Source organism: Neospora caninum, chromosome VI (assembly GCF_000208865.1).
Source record: "Neospora caninum Liverpool complete genome, chromosome VI".
NCBI classification, from domain to species: Eukaryota; Apicomplexa; class Conoidasida; order Eucoccidiorida; family Sarcocystidae; genus Neospora; species Neospora caninum.
The window spans coordinates 215583-228882 of NC_018392.1; the positions used below are offsets into that span (position 1 = coordinate 215583).

At 51.9% G+C, this 13300-nt stretch overlaps 1 protein-coding gene across 1 annotated transcript; it reads left to right on the forward strand.

The window, feature by feature from the left end:
- Positions 1–1881: 1881 nt before the first annotated feature.
- On the forward strand, positions 1882–6810 carry NCLIV_015690 (conserved hypothetical protein; the record flags this gene model as incomplete). The annotated part of the gene is made up of 3 exons (XM_003881761.1): positions 1882–6247; positions 6344–6375; positions 6787–6810. 3 exons carry the CDS (start codon positions 1882–1884, stop codon positions 6808–6810), a joined length of 4422 nt encoding a protein of 1473 aa, XP_003881810.1.
- Between the last annotated feature and the right edge of the window lie 6490 nt (positions 6811–13300).

Genomic DNA, 13300 nt, shown 5'->3' on the forward strand with positions numbered 1-13300 from the left:
AACGGACCACCGCGAGGAGTCGCGCGGGAACGCGCTGTCTCCGGCGCAGGACACAAAGTTCCGAACAGGGCCGGGGCCACGGGGCGGTCCCCTTTGCTGCTTTTCGAATTCGAGGCAGATCTCGACAGGGAAAGCCTCGAGCAATCATCGTCTTTGCACAGAAAAAGAAACGTCTCTCTTTCCCGCTGCAAAGTGATCTCGGCGTATCCCACTGAACGAACGTTGTTACCTCCGAAGAACACAAAAATCTCGCGCTTGGTTCCTATGCTCATTCACGCAGCGGCTGTGCTTTCCACAGACGCTGAGAGCAAACGCAGACGCTTGGCGACACATCCAGTCTTAAAACATGAAGCCATGGCCGGTGTCTTTATATATATATATATATATATATATATATATATATATGAAATATGTGTGTAGATATGCATGGATGCATGCGAGCCACTGGAAACCATAGATAAACGTGGATAGATCTACGCACGTACGTCGCAGGCGATGGGACCGCTTGTAGAGACATATCTCTCGATATGTGTATACAGGTATGTAGGCAGAGGCCTAAAACAGAGACATAGCGATGTGTTTATGTGGTTTTGGAGTTTTTTCGGACAAGAGGAGAGGGTGACTCTGGGGGCAAGATTTTGATACCTGAGGAGTGAGACGACTCAAACGAAGAGTCGGGGCAAGCCTCCGAACAAACACAGCAGTCTGTTACAAAAGTGTTCGTGTCTTGCAGGCCTTGCCACGGAAAAGTTGTGTCTTGCGAAAAAGTCGGAGGAGGGAAGCCGCGGCAGGTCCAGTGGCTGCAGGCGGACTGCCGTGGCCGCAGTCCCGTATTTTCTCCTCTCCGGCGTTTCTCATCTTTTCCCTCCGGTTTCACTTTCTGTTTCCTCCCACTAAAGAGGCGACGCAATTGGGAACTCGGCTTCTCCAGTCCAAGGTCGACGAAGATCCCAGTCAAAACGACTCAGTGCGCGCGGGTGTCTCGTAAAACTCGAGAGGTTTTTTGTCTTCCGCGGAACGACCGAGCAGTGTGTCGCGTCTCTCCCGCGTTTCTGTCTCGTGTAAGCGAACCGTTTTCCCCTTCACGGTCTGCGTCAACGGCTTGTCGGGGTTTCTCGGTTTCTTCCGCGTTTGAAATCGCGATTTTTCGATTCAGGTCCGCGTGCCGCCCCAACCGCCTTTGGACCCCGGCAGTTTCCGGAAAAGGCGACTTCTTTCTCGAAACGGCTGACCCGGCCATCGAGCCCTTGAAAGGAAGCAAACAGTTTTCCATCTCGGACTCCCTTCCTTTTCTTCGAATCGCCTCTCAGGGGTTTGTATCGGTCTGTGTGATGTCTTGTCAAGACCGCCCGGAGAAGTCTTTCGCCATCCGCTGAACGGGTTCTTCTTTTCTCGACATCCTTCTCGCCGCCTCGACGTTCGACTGCCATCTCTTCCCCGAGCAACATCAGAACTCTTACCCAAGCAGACTGTTCACTTTCTCTCGGTTGTCTCCACGGCAAAAAAAACAATGCCGCAGACTTGTAAACAAGTAGACAGATAGGTAGAAAGGCACTGGACACACATAAATGGAGGTCTGTGGAACTGTTCAGACAGTGTGGTGCTTTGTCTTTGGGGAGGGACGGAAACTCCAGAGAGTCACTGTTGAGGAGACGAGGCCAGAGGAAAGGAAGAATCTGCGTTCATGGCGGATCTGTTGCAAACCGGACACATGCTGAGAAGCCGCGCGCCTTGAGGCAGTGTGCAACGGCCTCTTCTCTGCGGTTTTTCTCGGAGATTTTTTCCCGGGCGCCTTCTCTCTCCATCTTTCCTCTCTCCTGCCTGCACTCAACTACTCGCATGTGCGTCGCGCCGAGCCACACGCGCTCTCGTGTCCCAAGCATGGCGCCCGCAGTCTCGCTCCTCTCTCACTCTCTGCCTCTTGTTCCTTCTCCAGTCTTCTCTAGTGTCGACGAGGCTGAGCAAGAGATTCAGTTGAGAAGGCCAGGGAGAGGCTGCGAAGAGGCCAAAGAAAAGAAGGGAGACGCGCATGAGAGAGTGCGGGATCTCTGCGAGCGTCTCGCGCGTCTCCCTTCTTCCTCCCCGCCCCTGGGAACTGACAAAGGAGAGAATTCTTCAACGCATGCCCCGGGTAGCGCTCGTGCAGATTCGGCGAGAGGATGCTGCCAGGCTCAGGCTTTGCCTGAAGAGGAAAAGGGAGAGAAAGGATTCTGCTCCGATTCCAAGACGCTCACCTCGTGCGGCGATCGAGGCGATGGCCAGTCGCATAGGCTCGCGGCGCTCGAAGACGCAGAGGAAGAAGGGAGGAGGTCAGGAGGCGTGCTGTGTGCCTTTTCCGTGCATGCACTCAAGGCATGGGTACCTCAGCACTACCCGTATTGTGCTGCCGCCGCCGCTGTAGGCGCGTGGAATGCCGTGCACCACCTCGCCTTTCCTAGGGGCGAGAAAAAGCGGGGCGAGAGACAGAAAGACGAGAGTGAAGGGAGCAAGGAAGAGAAGAGAGAAGAGAGACAGGAAGACGAGCAGAAGGATAAGGAGACTCTGGAGGGATCCACAGGTGCGCCGGTGAACCAGAGTGGAGCAGAACTCAGAGAGAAGAGAGGAGAGCAAGACACAAAAGAAGAAAGACAAGGGAAACGTCAAACTCGAGAGGACGAACCACGAGAAGACACAGGACGGCAAGGCACTGAGCAAGGCGAAAAAGAGAGAGAAGAGAGGGAAGAGAGGAGAGAAGAGAGACAAGAGACGCGAGGTGGAGAAGCATCTGGATCTGTGGTCGGGACGATTCCCTGTTTTTCGTCTCCTTCCGCCCAGAGCGTGGAGTCGGGACTGAGTGCGCTCCTCGACCGCGCCACTGCGTCCAGGAGAGCCACGCGATACCGTTTTCTTTCGCTGATTTTGTCGCCCTTGGAGATGCGAGACAGAGGCGTTAGAGAGCAGGCTCGAGGAGAATTGATTCACCTGGAGGACGAGGTCCTCGACAACCTCTTTGCTGCTGAGGCGGAAGAGGAGAGAAAGAGAAAACAGGAACGCGAGCGAGAAGACAGAGGGCTGACCCCGCAGAGTGGAGAGACGGGCTCAGACAGAGGAAAAGAGCAAGAGAGGAGGAAGTTTCGAGCGGAAGAGAAATCAAAGAACAATAAGGAAGGCGAAGAGGCGGAGGAAGGCGAGAAGAAAGAGGATGAGAGAGAACGTGAGGAGCGCCACCAGCAGGAGGACAGGCGCGAAGGCACACAAGTGAAAGCGGCAGGAGAAGAAGAAAAGAGAGAGAGGGAACAGAAGGGGGGACAGGGAGGCGCAAATACAGTATGGCGAGAGAAAGAAGAGGAGGAGAATGAAGAGGCGAAAGATGAGGAGAACTACGGGGACAGGGAGGAGACCAAAAGAAGTGCAACTGGGAGGCATGAGATGTCGGAGTTTCCCGCATTTGATTCCACCCGCCGAGACACCAAAAGAAGGTGCCAACGGGCTCTTGTTCTGCGTCTTCTGCATGCGAGTTTGGAGGCTTACTTCCCTTCCTCAACAGGAAAAAGAGACGCGGACAAACAGTTGCATCCTCAGCACCTTCTCTCTCCTCGCGATGGAGAGACGCAAACGGACTCTAGAAAAGAAAGAACAGGAGACGTGGAGAGTCCGCGTGCGTCCGGCAAGGAGGGCGAGACAGAGGAAGAGAAGAGAACAGCTGGAGACATATCGGCCTGGTCTTTCACCTGCACGCCCCGTGGGGCGGCAGCCGCTGGACCAGAGGAGCGAGGGGAGGACGAAGCGCGAAAAGGCAGAAAGGTCCAAGGAGGGAGAGAAAGGCAAGGGGGGGAGCGTGGAGAAGAGGAAGGCGGAAACGATGGGAGCGACTACTCCGTAGGAAAGAACCAAAGAACCGAGAACGAGGAAACCGAACCCGCACGTGATGGGGAATCAGGGTGGGGCGAGAGAGAGCGCGAAGAATGTGGGAACTCGATTGTCCCTCGACCAGATCTCCCAACACTTCGGTCTTGGACAGCTGCAGCGTCCCCACCCCACAAAACTGTCTCTTCTTTCCTGCCCTGGAACGAAACGTGGAGCGTGCGGCGTCGGCTAGCTTTCGCTCTTCGGGTTGTCTCTCCCACTGTACAGACACCTCAACGAGGAGAGGAGGACGCAGGAGATAGAAACGTTTTCCGGGGTGCTCCTCCGGCTCTCTTTTCTGGAGTCCCAGAGGAAAGGGAAGAAACAAGGGAAGCATTGCAACAGGTCCAAGACCAACAAGACAAGGGACGTGAAATGACAGAGGACATGTTTTGTTTTTCGTGTTTGCCTTCTGCCGTTTCTCTCGCTTCCTCCTCGTCTTCGGCTAGCTCGATCTTCCCCCACGCTGCTTCGCCTCCTGGTGGTCCCTCCAGCACTAATTTTTCTGTCTCTTCTTTCGAGTCCGCTCCTATGTGGATTGTCTGCATGCATCTTTCAAAGAATTCTCGTGGACAACCTCGTGGCTGTCACAGACCGAGGCGGGGGTCAGCACAGACGGCGAAAGGGAGACAGAAGGCTGCAGAGTTGTGCGTCGAGACAGCTTCTTCGATCGGCGAGAAAATAGCGCAAAGGGGAAACAACAGTCGAAGAAAGAGGGTTCGGCAGGAGACCGAGTGTCCCAATGACGAAGAAAGAAACGAGTGCGGAGCAGGGAGAGAAAGAGACGGAGAAAAAGAGGGAGGCGGCCTCGAAGAGGACATGCTCGGAGTGGTACCGCAGCAAGAACAGGGAGAAGGTGGGGCGAAAGAAGACAGAGAAGAAAGTGAACAAGACACGACCGAACAGGAGCCGCCACGCGTGTGTGCGGCGCGTGCTCCAAGCCGACTGATGCCTGCGAAGAAAGAAGGCAGCGTTTTATCCACGCAGAAAAGGAAAGAAAAAACGTCTCTCCGTGGGCCGACGACAGCGACGAGGAGCAAACGGGGCCTTGCATTCTTCCGAAAAGTCGTGGCGAATCTCGAAACTCTCTTGCAAAGAGGTCAGGCAGAAAGGCGGCTGACGCTGGCGAGGCCCAGCACAAGACACGTGGGGAACAAACAGCTGCTGGAGGCGTTTGTGGACATCGAGGCGAAGAACCATCGGTGCCGAGGGGTTGAAAGGAACAGAGAGGAGAAGAGGAGCGGCGGAGAGACAGAAGCAGGAGAGTGGACAAGGAGAAGTGAAGAGGGCCGGAAAGAAGGACGCGAGGACAGTGAAGTGGAGGGAGAGGACGGAGAGCGTGAGGTAACGGGAGACAAGGCAGAAGGAGAGAAGGTGGGAGCAGAGCGAACAAGACGGGAGGAAGCAAAGGTAGAAGACGGAGGAGAAGGGGGAAAGAACGAGGACGAAAAGGAGATTGAGAGCATGGGAGAGCTTCACTCAGACGCAGACCGACGGGACGCTGGTGAAGATCCTGCTTCGAAGGGAGGAGAGGGAGACGAAGGAGACGAAAGGAAGGGAGCAGAAGAAAGAGAGACGGAAAGAGACTTCAGTGAGTGGCTGGGGTCCGCGTGGATATGTCCTCTGTGTAGCTACGGTGTACGAGCCTTTGCGGTAATGGGAGGGCCAGGGACGCAAAGCAAGTGGATTGTGAGGAGAGAGAGAGAGGAGAAAGAGAGCGAGGCCAAGGAATGGGAAGAAGAGTCGAGCAGCAAGAAAGAGCGCATGGGGGAGGAGAAAGGAGAGCAGGAAGAGGAGGAGACTCGGGTCGGGACGGGAACGGAGGACGCGTCTGAGACCGGGAGCGTGAAAGAGGAGAAAGAAGAGGCCAAGAGGGAGAAGAGAGGCGAGGACGAGTCGGAGAAGACAGAAACAGGTGCTGAGAGAGCGCAGACGGAACAGGATACACATACTGAAAGCGCGGAGACACGCACAGAGACTGAAGGGAAGAAGGCAGGCGAGGTCGAGGGAGAGGCGACCAGGGACGAAGTCGAGACAGAGTGGAAGCGCTTTCGCGCGGCCTTCGAAGAGAAAGACAGTGTCCTCGTGCTCCATATCCAGAACCACTACGCTCTCGTTTTCGGCTGGAGAGAAGTCTGGGAGGAAGCAGTCGAGCAGGAAAGAAAGGAAGACACGGAAGAGATACCTGAGGGTGGTGCCCCGGAGAAGGGAGATCTCGGAGAAGCAAAGAAGTCCCACGACCTAGAAATCGTCTCGGGCAACGTGCATCCTTTGGGAGGCCGCGAACCAACCACCCTCCCATGCCTCTCTGGCGGGGCGCGGAAAACCCAGGACCGTCGCCACCCCTCGTTCGTCAGAAACGGTGTGTATTTTTCTTTTTATTCTTCCGCGGTTTCTTCACAAGCCGCGAGGACGGAGAGTCGCGCGTGTGTCTCTTGTTCACGTCTTGCTTCCCCAGAAAAAGACGCAGGATCCCTCTTAGACGCAGGGGTAGGCAGTCCCCATTATGACGGCGCGTTTGCGGCCTCTCTCGCCGCCGAGGAAGGCGGCATGCATCATTCTTCGCTGCTTGCCGGGGAAGATTTTCCAGGTGAAGAGAGAGGGAACAGTTTTCTGTGTGTCGCGCGGGAAAGCAGACAACAGGACGGGGGCAAAGCGCGCAGGCTAAGAAAGCGAGAAGTCTTGACAGCTCGCCGGGGGCAAGAGCCCTCCGCGTGGATCTCTTTCGAAGAGATTCGGGGCCTGATGCTACGCTGGAAAGGCTACCGAGTTTTACAAATGAAGAAATGCTCTCGTTCACAAGAAAGCTGACTCGGAGGCGTCGCGCAGGACAGCGCCGCTAGGGAAGAAAACTATCGGCTCACACCTTTTTCTCCGGCACTCGGAAATGTGGATGTACAGTTTTTTGAGGATCACAGATCTTAAGGGACTGTCGAAATGCATCCCGGGATTGGAACGTTGCGGAGTCAGACACGCTTAATGTGTGTGTGTGTGTGTGCTGCACAGATGTATGTATACATATATATAAATAGAGGTGTAGGATTCTATAGCGTGATCTAGGTGGTTTTACACATTTTGCGTGTGTGTCAGTTGAGATCCCAGGGTTTCGTTGTCCCTCTCCAACCTGTAATCGAAGCGTCGAGAATGTGTCTAGGGAATGGGCGAGAAGCGTAGCACGAGTAAGGGCGGGCTCTCCTGTCGCTTTGACGCGGGCTGTTCAGGAGGGGAAGTCGCGTTTTCGAGTGTTTCTCTCTTCCGGGGGAAGAGAGCCCCGCCGTTATCTCTTTAGGTGGAAAGACGGAAAACAGTCGTGAGAAGGCTTCTGGACCGGATAAAGCTTAGAGTGTTCCGCGTGGCGGTGAACACGTAGAAATGTGGTGGCGCTTGTTACGGGCAACGGGCCACGATGGAGAGAGAAGCTGGAGGTGCTGCATAGCGTTGGTGAAGCTTCGGGGAACCTAAGCGGCGGTGGAAGGAAGATCTCGCTCTTTGTTCTATAGAGGCGGAAGTTTTCTTCGTGATTTGCAACGACTTAGAGAACCAGAACGAGCCCGCTCTCTGTCCTCATGTGAGTGCCGCTTTGAGGAAATTGAGAGATGCAGAAAACGTCCACAAATAGGTGAAACGACACGCGAGAAAAGACCCGTAGACACCCTCCAAACACCCGCGATTCTATGTTTCAACTGGGCTTTTCACGAGACCTTTGTTGCCGATTTTCATTACAAAACCGTACAATGATTTTTGCCTCATGCGCTGCTTCGATGTTGTCCGAATGCCTCCATGGAGGCAGTGAACTTTTTGCTTTTCTGCAATTCGATTTAGGTGTTGCCGAGATCAAGATGCGGGGGTTTAACAGGTTCCTCGAGTTTCAGGATGGCTTCGCCTGGGCACACAAAAGAGGCAGCCAGTAACCCTGTGATCAGCGTGCCGGAAAGAATTCTCCTTACCAAGCTTTACATCCTATGTATAGATATTAAAGTTATTTATGGAGAATCGTTGTAACGAGAGATAGCTGTCCGTATTCGTATTTGTATAACGACAGGTTGTAGATTTGATGTCGGCGTAGGATGCGCTGCGCGGTGATACACTTCCTGAACCAGTTCACCTTTTGTTGCTACGCTGTGGGGATGGTCAGTATCGCCTGTAGTATGTTCGCGTCTACGTGCACCCGAGCGTGCATCAAGAAGAAAGTGGAAACGTTTCACAACGTGACACAGTGAAGGACTCAAGATGAAGAGTTAGAAGAAAACTCAGGCGGCGCAGCGGAGTCGAGTCGATGGCAGTGAAGCACTCCAGAGTCTTCAGCTGTCCACAAAACGGTTGCTGTTTCGCCTTTCATCTGCTCGTCTCTACACGAGATAAACGTGACTGGTGAGGAAAAAAGGACGATAAAAAACGAAAATGGGGGATGTGACAGCGACTGCTGGTAGCTTCGGCGGTTGTGGGCTGAGGAAGAGGTCCCTTGCCTGTAATAGGATTGCTACAAATGCCGGAACGTAGAGCTAGCATGTAGCCTCGAAGTTTTTGTTTGTACTGGAAACAGCGGCACATAACGCATTTCTTGTGCCAAGGAGACCAATTGGAGGAAACGGTGCGTCGTCCTTTCGGTTCGGAAACAACACTCTGGACGGAAAATCTCTTTTTCCGAGGAGGAAATATCCACCTCTCTTGGTCATGTCAGCGAAAACGGAACCGTGTGTCATCTAATTCTCGGCAGTGAAGACAAGCGTATGAGTACAACCATAAATCGATACACGTGTATAAGCAAGAGCTATCAGTTATTCATATGCTTTAGAAATATATTCGATTGTGGTTCCTGTATGGCCATAGATCCCGCAGTCATCTGCATTCAGAGAAGGGGCGGTGACCGCGCACTTTTACCCGAAGAAGGCAGTTGCGTATGTTCGCTAGGCGGGTCTGTGTTGCCGTGTATGCTTTATGGACTTTCTGAGCAGCCGTAGTACCTGGAAGTATTCGTCTCGCGCTCTCAGTTGGCAGCCATCGGCGTTCTTTTTGTACTCCAGATTGACAATGTCATATCCTTTTCTGAACAAAAGTGGAACGGAACGGTCTTTCCGTCCTGATATAAAAAGTCTGTATATATATGCACATGGCTGTCCACAGCCCGGTTTCGAAGCCGCGGCAGCACAACAGTTCTGTCCTGTTCACTAATATCGCGGCATGTTCAGTCCCAGAATGCCCAGAATGAGTTCCAGGAAGACAAACGATCCCTCGTGAAACGAGGCTGAGAGTGCCTCTTGATGAAGCCAGCCATCTGCCCAATCGGCTGGGGGTAACTCTAGAGTCATAACCAGTGGGAAAGATCGAGTTTAACCAGTTTTCTCGACAGCTGAATAAAGGCAAACCTTGTTTTGGGAACGAAGCAGTCGATAGCGAGGATCTGCGTTTACCGGGAAGAACGCTTGTTGCTCCTTTCGCGAAGAAACTCGATGTGTTCCAGTTGCTTCTGGACACGCCAGGCAACAAACAGAAGAGGCACGCTGAATCGGGATTCTCTCATGTCTTGAAACTAAAGATGAGGAAATACACTGCTAAGGGCATTTTTACAACACGTTTCCCCTCATCTTTGTTGCTATGGTCATAAAGCCATTCGCGTGGTTCCTCTTGTCTTTCTTGAGAAAACTGCGGAGGCGGCGATCGCCACCTTACACGCTACCAGTCACAAGTCTTTGTTATCCAGAAGCTTCAGACAGTGAGTCCCCAACACTGAGGACAGCGAGAGCTCTTGTCTCTCCCTTTTGCTACGAGAAAGACTATCTGGTTTCTGTGGCTTGACTCCTCACAGCTGCCTCCTTCTCTTCCTTCTCCCTGTAGTAGGACTCTCTCGTCTCGATTTTCCGTCTGTGAATCATGGTTGAAGGCGTCGGGAACACGAGGAGCCGCGACAGAAGAAAGGTTGCCGGGAACTCAAGCGGTCCGTGGTGTGTTCAGGTGTTTCGTCGACTTTTGTCGCTGCAGCTTGTCTTGTTGACGACTTCCCTTCTAATGTGATAGGAGCAATACACTGCTACGTAGCCATTGAACCATTTGCATCCGTGGAGCGAGGCGGTCGTCCGGGGTCATATACTTGTGATGCACATCGCTACCTTCCAATGAGGAGTCTTTTCCTAGTGAAGTTGTGTACAAAGTACAGAGGAAAAACGTAGAAATGCTTCGAGCGACTCCCGGTTTTATCCACGTAGAGACAGGAGTGACAACCAGACTCCTCACACCCTGCGCGGGAACGGGCACTCCGCAGCGCGTTCTTGCTGCTTATCTGACTTAGAGACCTAGAAAGAAGCAAAGATTTGTGAAGTTTCCTCCTGTCATACGGTTCTAGAGCACAAAAGCATCTGTTTTCCTTTCCTGTATTCAAAACCAGACATTTTCTATGCAGGCTCTAGACAACACGTCTGTGAAAAGCATCCCAACCTTCTCGCCTGGTAAAAGAGTTTCTGGTGAGTTTCTTTCTCTTGTTTGTCAGCCCTGGACACGCTCTTGTCTTCACGTCTCGCGTTTCTCTCATGGTCTGTAGAGAATGGTGAAGCGAAAAACGGGGGGGAAGCAAAGACAGCGAACCAAGAGAAGTCAGGTCTGTGAGAAAGTTGCGAGCATCCAAAAAATTAGTCAAGTCAGTCTCAATCACCCTTTCTGGTGCCATCCAAGCCTGCGCACGTGGCTGATTCTTCCATCGCTCCCTATTTTGTCCAGAGAAAAACACCCATCTAAATATGTATCTACTGACAAACATGTATCTGATATATATATATATATACATATATATATATATATATATTCTGATATATATATATACATATATATATGTATATATATATATATATTCCGTCAAGAGCTCCCTACTACCCCAGGTTCTTCTGTGTGTTTGTATGTCACTCTTTCTCTGTATAAGTAGATGCAGATGCACAGAGGTAAACAGCTTGGTAAACCGATAGAGTGTAGATATACATGTACAGAGAGGAGATAGACACACTGATTGACCGCTCATTTATTTTCACCATGTTTTTCTTTTTTCACATATTCTCAACATACGGGTCGGCACGTACCATTTTCGTATGACGCTACGAGCGGGAGATCTGACGCGGGCTGGACGGGATCGGTGACGACAGTGAGTCTAGTGAATTTTTCACGTCTGTTTTTCAACCGAGATTTTTCTAGACCCTCCCGGTACGGGAGATTGGTGCGATGCTGGTAAGGCGTGTACATTTTTCTGCCAAGGAATAATAGGGTGAAATCCGCTCGGGCATTGCTTCTGCAGATTTGGCGGCCTCTCCCAGGGGTATGGGCGTCTACGCTGTTGTGCCGTTTCCTCGAAACGGGATCACAAGATGAGCAAACGAAGAAGACACAGGCAATAGCAAAAGAAGAGGCGGGGAGAGGACGGATAAGGATTTGCCAGGGGACGAGAAACAAATGAGACGATCCCGCAGGGGAAATCTGACCGGCATTCTACTTCGTAGGCTTCTGTAGTCAGAGTAAGTTCAGTGGCACTGGAAAGCGGGACAGAAAGGGAACGAGGATTATAGAGTCACGTTTCCTCAGAAAGGCTCGGGGTTTTCACGCCTTGCAAACGCGTATCAGGTGCGGAGGGGTTTGCCTCCTGAATCCTCAAGAAAAAACAAGGAAATCCACGTGGCTGGGCCTGCTTGTCTCGGCCGAGATTTTTGCATTTCTTCGGAAGGTGGCCTTTTTTCAGAAGCTTACGCCCCGAGAGAAGGAGCACCATTTGGAAGGAGAGACGGAAATCTTCCTTTCTGGTGTCTGCACGTTTGATTTTCGATTCAGTGAAAACCCTGCCATTGTTCTGTATGGAACAGACCGGAATTGCTCCGTCCTGAAAGAACAGGGCTTGTGTCCATCTGTCCGGAAAGAACAGATTCGCTCTGGGCATTTGCTTTTTGCGATGAGAAGCAAGAGACAAGGGAAAAGAAGGGGGGGACGGAGAGGCAAAATGCGAAGATAAGCTTTTCACTCAGTTCCAAATCTGGCTGGCCGACTGCTTGCACACTTCGTCCTCCGAGAACAGCGGAAAAGGGACGATTGTGTGATAGATACAGATCGGATGGAAAGTCAAGGCGCGAAAAAGGTCCAGGCAGAGAAGAAAAGCGAGACCCAAAAGGTCCTGGCAAGCGAGTTACAAACGGCAGCAAAAGAGAGGGGCCTTTTCCGTTGCAAAACGCCGTGGGAAAGAAGGCAAGAAAAAGACGAAAGAGAGAAAGCAAATCCTATGTGCCTCAAAGTGAAAGGAGATGCTGGGTGACTTTCGCGTGTATCTTCATACATATATCTACATGTGGTTCCGTATTTTTGGACACGTGCACAAACTTAGGGGCTGCAGCCGTCCGAGGGCTGTCCAGTTCAAACGAGTGTGTCTTTCAGTAGAAGCGCTTCTATGCCTCACGGGAAAAAGAGAGTTTCCCTTTTCTTCCAGTTCTCGGAAACTCTTGTTGTCTGCTGAGCTTCTCCCTATTCCACACGCGAAATAAAAGGTAATGTAGGACTGTTCCCCCCCCCCCCGCCCCCCCCGTCCCTCTGTGAAACCACAAGTGTTCTGACGTTACCACACAGCCCTTTGAGAGATCGGCGTGCATGTGTGAAGTGGACAGAACAAAGTACATAGAAAACACATTCAAGGTACATGCTAGAGTACCAGGAGGCGCACTTGTCTATTTCCTGCTTTTCCTCACGAAAACTGGACAGCCGAAAGTTGTAGATTCAGAGAGAGATACGACTCCTGCGGTAAAAAAACGTTTGTTAGCAAGGAAACGAAGTTCACCCTCCCAAAATGTGCAGCTTCTGGCATAGGACGAAGTGGACTTCCTTGCTCGCTCGTGTGGGGGTTGCAAGCGTCGGCGGCAAATCAAATGATTGACTCTCGACGTGCACCCTACCTAGGTCTACATTAAGTATATGCATGTGTATATATTTACTTATAGTCGTGCGACTGTCTGTGTATTGGATGTGATGAGGAAGGCTTTCATTCTGAAAGGAGAGCAGAAATATTCCCCGTGCTTCTTCTGTGACGTAGGTGTGAATCACGTTCAGGAGCAGAATGTGGGATTTTCTGGAATTCTCTCCTCTTTGCTGGTCCAGTTGATACACCTGTTGAATGGTCGAGACAAAAAGAACTGTACGAGACTTCTAGTTGGTTTCGGTGGCCCTATTCTTACGTAGCTGCGCAATACAGACCCTCTCGCCAGCTTTCTGGGGTTTTTCCTTGTGGGCAGAGGAAAAGCAGACTCCATAATGTTTGAGAAACCACACGATGTCGCGAAACCCCAAGGAAGAGAAAAGCCCACAGCTTGACTCGAACAGACCTTATCTCTGTGGAACCTCTGGGAAAGGCAGCAAGCACCAGTTTTTAGGTTCCTGCTCTGTCTCCCCCTCCTGTCCTCTC